Source organism: Primulina eburnea, chromosome 4, assembly GCF_022965805.1.
Source record: "Primulina eburnea isolate SZY01 chromosome 4, ASM2296580v1, whole genome shotgun sequence".
NCBI classification, from domain to species: domain Eukaryota; kingdom Viridiplantae; phylum Streptophyta; class Magnoliopsida; order Lamiales; family Gesneriaceae; genus Primulina; species Primulina eburnea.
Window position 1 is genome coordinate 4,281,027 of NC_133104.1, and position 13,896 is coordinate 4,294,922.

At 38.9% G+C, this 13,896-nt stretch overlaps 1 protein-coding gene across 1 annotated transcript; it reads right to left on the minus strand.

The window, feature by feature from the left end:
• Positions 1-5,563: 5,563 nt before the first annotated feature.
• LOC140830698 (protein TIME FOR COFFEE) lies at positions 5,564-12,581 on the minus strand. The gene is made up of 13 exons (XM_073194128.1): positions 12,212-12,581; positions 11,542-12,087; positions 11,250-11,434; positions 10,900-11,167; positions 10,400-10,808; positions 10,219-10,279; positions 10,047-10,142; positions 9,674-9,941; positions 9,497-9,569; positions 9,320-9,386; positions 8,879-9,244; positions 6,383-8,786; positions 5,564-6,301 (listed from the first exon to the last, which is right to left on the minus strand). The coding sequence occupies exons 1-13, from the start codon at positions 12,306-12,308 to the stop codon at positions 6,261-6,263; spliced, it is 4,881 nt and encodes a 1,626-aa protein (XP_073050229.1). The 5' UTR covers positions 12,309-12,581; the 3' UTR covers positions 5,564-6,260.
• Between the last annotated feature and the right edge of the window lie 1,315 nt (positions 12,582-13,896).

The following is a 13,896-nucleotide window of genomic DNA, read 5'->3' on the forward strand; positions in this document are numbered from 1 at the left end:
TAGAATAATCTCGCAATTGAAATTTTGTGGCCATGAGATTACTGAATCTGAGATGCTTGAAAAAACATTTTCCACATTTCATGCATCAAATATTACTCTACAGCAACAATATAGAGTACGTGGATTTGCCAGATATTCTGAACTCATCGCCTGTCTTCTTGTGGCGGAAAAGAACAACGAGCTTCTAGTGAGAAATCATCAGTCCCGACCCACTGGATCAACAGCATTTCCCGAAGTAAATGCTGTAAATAAAAATGAATTTAAACCTCGGAACCAAAATCAAATTCAAAGACAAGATTTTGGTCGAGGTCGAGGTCGAGGTCGTGGACGTGGACGTGGACGTGGATTTGGCCGTGGTCGTGGTCGAGGCCGTGGTTTTGAAAATAATAGAGATAGTTATTTTTATAACTCATCTCAAAAGAGCGTCCCAAACCATCCACAGAAAAGGCATCATGAGAATACAAGTGTTAATGAGAATCACTCAAAAAGATATGAAAGTTCTTGTTACAGATGTGGTACTCCAGGACATTGGTCTAAAGTTTGTCGAGCCCCTGAGCACCTTTGTAAACTTTATAAAGAATCATTAAAGGGGAAAGAAAAGGAGACCAACTTCACTGAACGCAGTGACCGTTTGAGTGATTCAACTCATCTTGATGCTGGTGATTTTATGAATGATTTCTCTGGAAATGATCAACATGTTGGTGGGATAGAAATGAACAATTTTGATGCTGCAGATTTTCTCAATGATTTTTCTGAAAATGAACAATATAGTGGTAGAATATAAATGTACAATAATTTGTTTTTCATGTATTCATAAAATAATGTTTTATTGTATAATTATGATATGTGTTATATTTAAATATATATTGCCAGTAATTTATTTCATTGCATATTTTTTTTGAAGTTCAAATATGGAAAATGCTATGAGCAAAGCTGAAGTTTGCATACCCGATAGTGGTACAACGCACACTATCCTCCGAGATAAAAGATATTTCTTGGAACTAAAACCAACAAAAACAACGGTGAATACAATATCAGGTCCTGTAGACTTGATTAAAGGATGTGGTAAAGCACAATTTTTGTTACCTAATGGTACAAAATTTTTGATCAATGATGCTTTATATTCACCACAATCGAAAAGAAATTTGTTGAGTTTTAATGATATATATTCCCATGGGTATGATACTCAAACAATGAATGAAGGGAATGAGAAATATATGTGTCTTATCACATATAAATCAGGAAAGAAATATGTGATTGAAAAATTACCAATGCTCCCTACTGGATTGCATTATACACATATAAGTCCCATTGAATCAAACATGGTAGTTGATAATTCTTCGATATTAACCAATTGGCATGATCGATTGGGACATCCTGGTTCAACAATGATGCGAAGAATTATAGAAAATACACATGGTCATCCGTTGAAAGACCAGAAGATCTTTCAGAATAATAAGTTTCAATGTAAAGCTTGTTCTCTCGGAAAACTTATTATAAGACCATCACCAGGCAAAATCCAAACTGAATCACCAATGTTTCTTGAACGTATTCAGGGTGATATTTGTGGACCAATCCATCCACCATGTGGACCATTCAGATACTTTATGGTATTGATTGATGCCTCCAGCAGATGGTCACATGTATGTTTATTATCAACTCGAAATGTTGCATTTGCAAGATTACTTGCTCAAATAATAAAATTGAGGAATCAATTTCCCGATTATACAATCAAGAAAATTAGACTTGATAATGCTGGTGAATTTACTTCCCAGATTTTCAATGATTATTGTATGTCTATGGGAATCATTGTTGAGCATCCTGTTGCTCATGTACATACACAGAATGGATTGGCTGAATCATTGATTAAACGTCTGCAAATGATTGCTAGACCAATGATTATGAAAACAAAACTCCCTATTTCTATATGGGGACATGCAATTTTACATGCCGCTGCATTAATTCGCATCAGACCAAGTGCATATCATAAATACTCCCCATTACAGCTTGCATTTGGTCAAGAACCAGACATTTCTCATCTGAGAATTTTTGGATGTATGGTGTATGTGCCTATTGCACCACCGCAACGAAAGAAAATGGGACCTCAAAGAAAGGTTGGAATTTATATCGGTTATGATAGTCCATCAATCATTCGATATCTTGAACCTCAGACAGGAGACGTGTTCACAGCACGTTTTGCTGATTGTCATTTTAATGAGGAAATCTTCCCAATGTTAGGGGGAGAACAGAAACATACCGAAAAGGAAATTACGTGGTATGTATCATCATTGTTACATATGGATCCAAGAACAAAACAATGTGAAAATGATGTACAGCAAATTGTGCACTTGCAAAGAATAGCAAATCAAATACCAGATGCATTTGCAGACACAAAAGGGGTAACTAAATCATATATACATGCTGCAAATGCCCCTGCTCGAATTGAAATTCCAAAGAAACAAATGGAAGATACTCATGATGTCATTAAACGCCTGAAGCGTGGAAGGCCAGTCGGTTCCAAGGATAAAAATCCTCGAAAAAGAAAATTCATAGAGAAACACGATGATCACAAAATAGAGAATGGTGTTCCTGAAGAAACACATGATGATGAAAATGTTCTGTCAGAACCACAAACTGACGAGAATCATGAAATCTCTATCAATTACATTAATACTGGAAAAATATGGAACCGAAAAGATATAGATGAAATTGATGATATATTTTCTTATAATGTGGCAATCGACATCATAAATGATAACGAAGATCATGAACCAAAATCTTTTGGTGAATGTAAAAATCGACAGGATTGGATAAAATGGAAAGATGCCATCCAGGTTGAATTAGATTCGCTAAATAAACGTAATGTTTTTGGACCTATAGTCCTTACACCTGAAGGTGTAAAACCTGTTGGATACAAATGTGTTTTTATTCGAAAGCGAAATGAGAAAAATGAAATAGTAAGATTTAAAGCTCGACTTGTTGCACAAGGTTTTTCTCAAAGGCCTGGAATTGATTATGAAGAAACGTATTCTCCTGTGATGGATGCAATTACGTTTCGGTATTTGATTAGCTTGGCGGTATCTGAAAATTTAGAAATGCGTCTTATGGATGTTGTTACAGCTTACTTATATGGATCACTTGATAGTAATATATATATGAAAATCCCTGAAGGATTTAAGATGCCTGAAGCACAAAGTTCAAAACCCAGAGAATGTTATTCTGTGAAATTACAAAGATCGTTATATGGGTTAAAGCAATCAGGTCGAATGTGGTATAATCGACTAAGTGATCATTTGATGAAAAAGGGATATGTAAACAATGCAATATGCCCTTGTGTTTTCATTAAGAAAACAACATCCGGATGCGTAATTATTGCTGTATATGTTGACGATTTAAACATCATTGGAACGAGTAAGGAAATTCAAGAAGTTGTGTCATACTTGAAGGAAGAATTTGAAATGAAGGATCTTGGAAAAACCAAGTATTGTCTGGGTTTGCAAATCGAACAAAAAGAATGTGAAATGTTTGTTCACCAGACAAATTATACAGAAAAGATCCTTAAACGTTTTAATATGGATAAATCAAATCCTTTAAGTATTCCAATGGTTGTTAGATCATTAAACATAGAAAAGGATCCATTCCGTCCATGTGAAGATGATGAAGATATTCTTGGTCCAGAAGTACCATATCTAAGTGCCATCGGTGCCCTTATGTACCTTACAAATTGTACAAGGCCTGATATATCTTTTGCCGTGAATCTGTTGGCAAGATTTAGCACATATCCAACAAAGAGACACTGGAATGGAATTAAACATATATTCCGTTATCTACGAGGAACGACAGACTTGGGACTTTTGTATTCAAAAGATGCTAATCCAAGTATAATTGGTTATGCTGATGCTGGATACTTATCTGATCCATACAAGGCACGTTCCCAAACTGGATATGTATTTACTCGTGGAGGCACTGCAATTTCTTGGCGTTCACAGAAACAAACACTAGTAACAACTTCATCAAATCATGCCGAGATTATTGCACTACATGAAGCAAGCCGTGAATGTGTGTGGTTAAAATCAATGACCCAACATATCCAAATCTCATGCGGATTATCATTCGACGAGAAACCTGTGATACTATATGAAGATAATGCTGCATGTGTTGCTCAAATGAAAGAAGGATACATAAAAAGCGACAGAACTAAACATATTCCTCCTAAGTTCTTCGCATTCACCAAGGAGCTTGAGAAGAATAAATGTATTGATGTTCGTCACATTCGATCAAGTGAAAACTCATCAGATCTCTTCACAAAGGCACTTCCTACGTCAATATTCAGAAAGCACATATATAATATTGGGATGCGCAATCTACGAAATTTGTGAAGAACTGTTCATGTCAACATCAGGGGGAGTTTACGTGACTGCACTCTTTTTCCCTTACTATGGTTTTTATCCCAATGGGTTTTTCCAAGTAAGGTTTTTAACGAGGCAGTATAAAAACACGTAATGAAGACAATCATTATGATCATCATCACAAGGGGGAGTGTTGAAAATATAATATTAAAATATGTATGTTGAATGTTGAATGTTGAAAATTAGGTAAAATTAGGTGTTGAATATTGAAAATTAGTGTGTGATGATGTATGTAATGAGGTAATTTATTTTGGAATATTTGTATATGAAACTCTATAAATAGAGCACTCATTTGTGAATGAAATAACAATTGAGTTGAGAGAAAAATATTATAAAGTGTGTAGTTTGATAATTTTGAGAGTTTGAGATTTTTACTTTTTACCGTAAATTTTTACTTTTTCACAACAAAGTACATATTTTCAAATATTTCCATAGGGTGTTGGTGCAAATAAATACATTTTCTTTATATATTTTAAAATGGACATTTTTGTAAGTTTCACGTACGAAAATTGGTCTCTCAGATGCTGCACGAGCGAGTGTTCCAACAATCGGACTAGGAAAGATAAATCATATAACTTCAATTAAAAAAAAAAACTACAAATTCTATGATGTCTATTTAATTTTTACAAAAGTAAAATATACATTTTCGAAATTTCACGTTACAAAAACTCTTACATAAACTACTAACATAATCATTGATTATAAAATTAATATTAATAATAATAAATAAATGGAAAAGGATAAAAATTGAGTGAGGCAGACAGTGCCACGTGGAAGTGCTCCCCTCCGAAGAATTTGGCTTTTGTCAACCCCATTTATCCAACCACACGTCCACACACCAATAATAGTATTGTATATTTTATTCCACCAACGACAAAACTTGGACCAAGTCAACCTAACATGTTGAATTAATGTTATTTAAATCAACTATCAAGATTTCAAATATCATCATATTGTGAAGCATTCATTTTATTTTAATGAATGAACTTTAAAAAGTTTGGTGAGTTTGTTCTTCTTGAACTTCCTACTTCTTGGAGATGGCGGTATCAAATTGATATTCATCGACTCAAAATTTTCACTTTAATACTGGAGTGGACAGGGGTCGTTAGTCATCTCCTTGAAAAGAAAATTGTAAAATCTAGAAAGCAGAGACATAAAAACAAGAATTTCCATTCAACTTTCTTTCCAACTAAGTTTCTTCCCCTTTTACATCTCAGGCATATTTTCACATGTGAAATTAGCAAAGAATACAATCAAAAACAGCATCAACACCCGGGGATTTGGACATATGGGGCCATGTCTAGAATGCAAACAAATAAAAAAGGAAAAAAAAATAAAGCAGCAGAAGCAGCATCATCATTACTAACAACCAAAGGGTAGGCCATAGCTCAAATGCACAAAATGAGAAAAAAGGAGGCTGGTCTACACTAACATGTTCCAGACAAGCATTTACAAAATGTCCAAGAGGTGTACTTTTTTTCTTTTTCATGGAGAGAGGTATGGTGTGGATCAAAACAACCTCCACTACTTACCCAAAAAAACAGAAGGGGTGTCTTTTTCAAACTATTACCTGTTCACTTGTCTTTCTAAGTTCTTCTAACTTCCTTCTTGTCAGACAATACAAAAACATGGATCGAAATTCTATATCTTCCGAGGTCACGACTTTTTAAGCATCAAAAGTACAAGATGATCTTGGTTGAAATTCGGTTCATAGATAACAGTGCACAGGCTACACTGTCAGCATCTCAAGCCAACTTCTGGCAGCGCCGTTCTCCATTTGATGTAATTTCCCGTCCAAATCAACTGCAGCATGCACCATATCATGGAGGATACTTCTTGCTAGGATATTTTTCAGTTCTTCTCAGGCTGCCATTGTTGTAAATTGTCATTTCCTGGTCACGAAATCGACCTATATAATGGAGGTTCCAAATATAATGCACAAATATAATGAAATGGGCAGAATAAACACTAACCAGCAGATTGTTTGTGCTCCGAAGGTTTTGTCTGAACGGCAGTCGGAACAGGATGAGCATAAGAGAATCCAACAGGTAAAAGGGTTCCAGCAGACTGTGCAGCTAATTGAGCAGCGTGGATAACACCTTGGGAAGTCAATCCACCACCTTTAACATTACATGTAGCGGCAGCAATTGCTTTAGCTGGATCATTGGTGGCCGTACTAGACGTCATGACAGAAGAGGTTAATGACAGGGCCCCAGTTGAAGTTGGAGGCGCATTTTGTAGCTGTTGTGGGGGCTGATTCTGTTGGTCTGGCCGTCTTCTCTGCATGTAGTACCCACTTGGGACAGAATTGGTGGAACTTGTACTGGTTGGATTCATCGTTTGAACTTGAGAAAATGGATTTGAGAAGAACAGCTGCGCCTGCTGCATAGTCTTTGGAAGCTGCTGCTGATGAGGCTGCTGTTGGATATGCGGCTTTGCTCCACCGCTAGGAGAGGAAGCTATTTGAGGGTTTCCTAAGATCGATGGAGATTTCTGACTTGGTACAGAAGCCGGGTTTTTTATCGGCTGAGCTGACAAGGATGGAGCTTGACTCATTTTGTGGCTACTAGGAGCAGTCGCAGTTCTTGGACTTCCACTTGATCCTTTCGAGATGGAAGAGGTTGTAGGAGAACTGACCATCATAGGGGGCGATGGAGCCTGGTGGCTATTTAATGGTGCTTGCCCTTGTGCATTAGTCGGAGTCTTCTGATTTCCTCCAAAGGATATTTGTGTGTGCATTGGTGGTTGAGCCCGTGGATGCTGCTGAGGATGGCTTTTGAGTGTTGATACAGCTGATGAGGCGAGAGGAGACATCGCCTGAGAGGTGGCTGTTCTTGTAGGATTTTTCCACTGAGGAGAATGACTTGGGCTGTTACTACTGCTCTGAACAATGTTTTGTGGGAAACCAGGGAGTGGGTTTGGAAACTTGGCAGGTATGGAAGAAGATGAATTTAAGTGATCGGAATACGCATTTCCATTGCTAGTTGTCGGTGCCTTCCGAGTTGCTGCCAGTAGCTGCTGCTGTTGCTGCTTAATTTGCAGCATCTGTTGCTGCTGAAGCTGATGAGCCTGAATGTGAGCATTCTGGCCATTACCTACTCCTGCATTATTTGCTGTCCCAGGTCGAGAGCTTCTAGCCGAGCCAGTCGAAACGTTCAGGGATCGAGCCGAGATATCGACTCCACTGTTTGCAGGAATAGAAGAAACAGGTGTATCGGCCAAGTCTGATCTTGTAAATGCAATGGATTGTGCAGTGCCAACCTTCCCGGTTGAACTTTTTCTTTCAGCATCAGTGGAGATGGAATCTCCACCAGCTGGTTTAATATCCTCGGAAATTCTAAAATTCTTCTTTTGTGCAGCCTGAGCAGCAGCAACAGCCGCCGCCATTTGGATGTTCTGTCGAGTAGCTTCCGGAAAGTTCTGAAATATGGCATGATTTTGAGTCATGGATGCGATATCAATGCCAGGGCTGGCATTTGAGCCATTGATGGTACCGAAAGACATTGCAAAGCTAGGGGGAGGTAAAGAGTCCACTCCACCTTTTGATTTCGGCTGTTGTGTTTGTTGTGGCGGCTTCTTTTCACTGTTGCTAACAGCTCCAACAGGCGCAATGGTTGAAGCAGCAGCACTAGCCAAGACAGGTGGCGGAGTCATCAAGGCAAAATTTTGTGGGTGAATAGGCATTGCGAAATTTTGGCCGTATATGTTCACAGAGGACCAAGATCCTCGGTTATCAGTAGTTGATGGACTCTCTTCACTGCCTATTTCATTATCCACAAGCCGAGGCCGAGTCAAAGATATATGCTGATTATGCGCCTGCTGTATCTGCTGTGATGACTGAGGTTTTTGAGCTGGAAAGTTTGTGCTTCCAGCCACAGCACTAGCGCCACCACTTGGGGGCCGAATCTGCTGGCACGGCAAATGCTTCTGTGTCGATGAGGAGCCACTCGATGTACTTGCATTTTGGTGAACTTGCCGCAGTTGCGGTGACTGAGAGGTGGTCGGTTGTTGGTGCTGAAGTTGAGATGGATGAATCATCTGTGACGAATAGAAGGGACCGTTGAACAAAGGCATTGCCTGTGCCGGGGTCCCCCTGTAGTTTGGTGGAGCACCAACAGCAGGAATAGGAAAAGGGTAAGCATTGTTTTGTAAGATTGCCAAGTACTGTGTTTCATTCGTAGCCATGTTTGGATAGTTGAAGCTCATTGGAGTTGATGCACCTCCACCTGTAGCAGACGTACTTGCAGAGACAGTGCGGGAGGCGTTGGATGAACCCTGGCTTGCAGCTGTATGAGATTTGGCAGCAGCTGGCCTTACAGAGGCTGCGGCGGCGGCGGCGGCATGTTGTTGATTCAAAGGGAAGATAAAAGCTGGCCCCTACGAAAACAAAGTCCCATATAATAAAATCACCACATCAAAGCTTACTTTGACCAAAAAAACTGAGTAGAATGCAGGAAAAAAAGACATACCACCAAATTACCAGGTGCCACAGGGGGCAAAGCTTGCTGCAGCATAATTTGCTGCTTTCTGTGAGCAGATTCTGAGGAATTAGCAGATTGAGAATTTTTTTCCTTACCACCAGGACTGGAAATGCTAGCCAGATTCTGCCCTTTCTCCTGAACAATATTATTTGCACCCCTAACAGCATTATTTCCAAGCAAATCAGTGACCGTCACAGCATTCATATTTCCAGGTTTCGACCCAAACAATGATGCAGAGCCTGTAGCTGCTTGCCAGAACGGATTCATCTTCATGAACTGTTGGAAACAGTCTATATTCCTAGCAATGTAGCAATGCGTAGCACACCGTTTAGACCGAGGTTGAGAGAAGGTCGGCTGCAAATTTCACATCGGCACAATCAAGAGAAATATTCCAATCGAAGATGAGGAAAAAACTAGGTAATCACGTACCTGGATAGGTGGTGGTGTCACAGCGCTTCCATCCATTGAGACAACTCCTTGCAAAGGTGCCATGTATCTGCCACCAAATTACCGACAATTTACAAAGTTATTTCACGGGAAGCCGGAGCTTTTAAACAGATTCACCACTTAAAATCCAGTAAATGAGCCTCGGAAACACAACCGTACCCCATGGGTGGTGGAAGCCCACCAGGCCAAGTAGCCATGGACATATGCAGAGGCAATGAGCTCGCCAATTGACCTGAGTACGAGACCAAAATCATTCAACTCAAAACCGGAAAATCCTTGAAAATATGCAGAGAAGAGATTCCCGGATAAAAATACGCCTAAAAAAAATTATCTTACCAGGTTTCCCAGTGACTGGCTCCTCTTTGGCCACTTTCAATGGCATTCGTGGCTGCTGCTTCATAACCTGGTGCTGTAATTTGTTTCCACCATATCTTTCAGACTCTTCCAAATCAAGCAGTAGATCAGGATTCCTACCCTTGTTCATTTCATCTTCTTCTGCTATTTTTTCTCCTTTAATTTCTGCACCTGTCACATTTGTCAATTGAACTTTCCCACTTTTTCCTTTCTCTTCTTCTTTATCTTTCAAAATCATAGACTTTAACTCCTACACGAATAAAAGTAAAAAATAACATCAAAATAAATGCAAATCCACATGGAGGAAAAAAAATCCCCTTCTCAAGAATCTGAAGCTCAGTATCTAGAGTAATACCGCATCAACAATGGATAGATTCGGCTTCTGCTCTGCGCCTGCCAAATCAACCTTGGTATCTTTATCAGGTGACAACCTTACCAGAGGCGGCGGAGCCTGAAATGGGTTCAAAACTTTCAGATCAAGAAGAAATTCATTTGTCCAACCAAAAATCATATCTTTGCACACTCACCATCAGATCTATAACAAACTTCTCTTCCCTCTGATTTTCAGCCTCGGAAGACTTTAAAGAACTGAAATTTTCCAGGGGAAAAAACAACACCAAATACCAACGTTAGGCCCATTTCAAGAAAAATAGTTCCCAAAGAAAAGAAAATCTTTCACCACCAAATATCAAATCTTGAAATTCTCACGCTTTAATAATTGCAACAGTGGCTGAAGCTGTCGCTGTCAAGGTCGAATCCTCGCGGCCGCTATCATCTGTTCTCATCTCTTTCCCCTTTATTGAGCTCATCTCTTCTTGCTGAACCAGATCTACGTTGTTCTTCAATTCTTCAGCAGTAGATTTGAACTCCGAATCAGTTTTAATAGATTCGGGAGCTTTCAACTCTAGAAGATGGTGCTGCTGACCTTGAGAATTGACCAAATCGCCACCCATTTCAAACCCATTATCTCCAGTGGATCCCGGGAATTTTTCCAATTTAGGCGATGAAATCTCATTCTTCGGTGCTTGGTCCATCTCTGGCTTCGAAGAAACGGGGCTACTCCGAGCACCATAGCTGGAATTTTCCAATACTTGCCTAGGCCTCTTTCTCTTCGGAGCTACAACAAATATTTAGAAAATAGTAAAAAACCAAAAGTTTGAACCGTTAAAACTCCATGTGGAATCTCCTCGAAAATACTTGTAACATACCAACAGCTGATAGGGGGCTCGAATTAGAGGCCAAATTCAGATTATTTGCCGACGTAGAATTGGACATCGGAGATGAAACATGAGATTTCGTGTCGCTGCTGGATCTATTGACTTCTCTTGAATCCTCTTTCTTCAACGAAGGGCTTTGAGAATGAGTCTTCAACCCATACAAAACCTCGGCAATTTCAATTTCTAGCTCCTCGGGATTCGAAGAATTCGTCTTTGATGAAACCCTAGGAGGTTTTAGCCTCGGTCCGCTGTTAAGTTTCTGAAAAAAAAATTTTAGAAAAATCACGAAAATCTATAAATCTGAAATTTTTCCAGAATACTGAAGATTCTTGAACACTAACAAGCTTTTTTCTGACGGACGCATTGGAAGAAGAAGGCGACACTGGAGCAGCCGGAGATGGAGCAAGGCCTAGTCCCACCGGAGAACTTAGTGCTTGCAGAAGAATTTGCTCATCTCCCGCAATCACACTGGCGCTAATATTATTGCTACTCCCTGAAATCCGATCATGGGACCTCTTCGTGCATGCTGAAGAAACACAAATCAAGAAAAACCCATTAAAGAAATGCATTAGCAAAAATCAATTATCAAAAAAAAAATCAAAGAAAAAGGATTTTACTGCCTTGGACTTTTACCAGAACGAGCTTTTCTTGGAACAGAAACACCAATCATTTCATCACCAGGTTTCCAGACAGGAACGGCCTTGAAAACCTTGGAAGAAGAAGAAGACGTGCTGGGGGGGAAGGTTTTTCTTGTCTGAAGATGGTGATTAGCAGTGATAATATTCGTAGCACTACTATCGTGTTGTTGTTGATTAAGACTACTGTTGTGGCTGTGGTGATGACCTTGGTGGTGGAGGTGGTGGTTATGGTTGGAAATCGGCGCAACCGTTGGCGGAAACAGCCTAACCCCGCCGCCGCCGCCGCCGTCGTTGTTTTCTTCATCTTCTTCATCCTCTTCATCGTTGACACTCTCTTCTGAAGTTTCATCTCCACCAACATCATCTCTATTGCTCATCAATCTCTCAGCTCTTCTCCTCTTACTCCTACTATCCCTTTCTCTCGAATCTCTTCCTCTTTCCCTTTCTCTATCTCTCTCCCTCTCTCGATCTCGATCTCGATCATTCCTCACTCTCTCCCTTAATCTTATAGATTCCTGTAACTCGACTCCCAAATCTTCATCTGCAAAACAAAGGGGGGAAAATGAAATAAGAAGCAACCCACGAACAAAACTAAAAAAAAAAAATCAATCTTTTACAAAAGAAAAATTACAAACAGATCTGTTTAAAGCTGAATCAGTGCACACCTGGCGAGCCTCTGAGACTGCTTGTTCTATGTCTTCTTCTCTTGAAACCATTAGAGCCCACAACACTAGCCCTTCTGGCTTCTCTATTCCTATCCATTACACCCTCTACCCACTCCACAAAATAAAGATTTGAGCTTGACCCAGATGACTAAATCCCAATAAGAAACCTCATCTTAGGTATCGCCGCAAATTAAACAAGCTCCGGCGATGAAAACAGCAATCTTTGCACAAAGATCTCTTTTTGAAATGGGCTTCCTCCACTCCCACAACCCCAAAATCCACCCTTTTCCTCTCTGTTTTTTCCACACCCACTGTTCCCTCTAACTCTCTCTAGAAAACAGAAATGAGCCCTTGTCTCTTGCTATCTATCTCTTCACCTTTTCTTTTTGGGGATATATTTCACATCCACACAGCCCTCGTGGAAACCTCAGATGCACTTACTTCGTCACCCCACTCAATCTCAGCCCTCCGATTCAATCCCATCCAACGCCTCAGAATCCCCATCGGCCAGCGTGGCCGCATCCTCAGCCGTCTAGTGATTATTATTAACTTATAAAATAATAACACCACCCACCTGTGTGCATAATTTACCGGAACGTGTCGGTTTCTTTCTTCCCCCATAAGATTCCATGTTCTAATTTTTTTAAAAAAGGTAATTAAATTAAAATATAAAGTGGGCCCCAAAATTTCCAAGTTTATTTTCCCCAAATTAATGTGTAAATTGTAGTCTTTCCAATGTTTATTATTATTATTTGAGTTATTTAATGTGAATAAAACACAACATGCTCAATAATACACACAATTATTATAATAAACTTTAGATTATGATTAAAAAAATTGATAATTTACTTTGCTAAATATAAATGTATATTTGTATATAAATAGTAATTATTATTAAAATATTACATGTAAATTTAAGGGGGAAAGGGGAAATATTCTTGGAAGCTACCAAAAATAGCCATCCGGTCAAATTCACTATTCTTTTATTTAATTTTTTATTTATTTAATTAAATATCCCACCAATTTTTTTAAAAAAGGTACTATTTAAGTATAAATATAAATTTTATAAATAAAATAGAATAATTTGGGAAGTGCAATAATTACGGTCTTATTGATTAGTGGTAGGGTCGATGTGTATTTAGTAGGAGTTACTTTTTTTCCAAGAATTGACAAGTGGGACCTACTCTTGACGGTTGGGATTGTCTGGGCAGCGGATAGGTGAGATATCAGCCGTTAGATCTTGTTTGACGTGGCACACGAGAATTTTAAAGTCCGAGCTGGCAGGATGGAGCACTGCAAACCGTCAGATCGGGATGCGATCAGACGGTAAATATGGGGAGATAGAATAAAACTTGGAGTCACGGTCACTGTCATGGAACTTCTAAGAAATCGGTGGGACCCACTAGATTTTATTACTTAAACATAAATATAATAAAAATATTCATAATGACATAAAATAATAGAGTAAACTCTTGTCAGACGGTCTTATAAATTTTTATCTTTTAGACGAGTCAATTTTATCTATTTTCATAATAAAAATTAATATTTTTCATGAATAACTCAAATAAGATATCTGTTTCACAAATACCGTGAGATCGTCTCACATAAATTTTTGTCAAAATTAATAATTTATCTGCTTTAAAAAAAATGTGGTGTTGTTTCGTAGATGTCAAGTGTTATTTGAT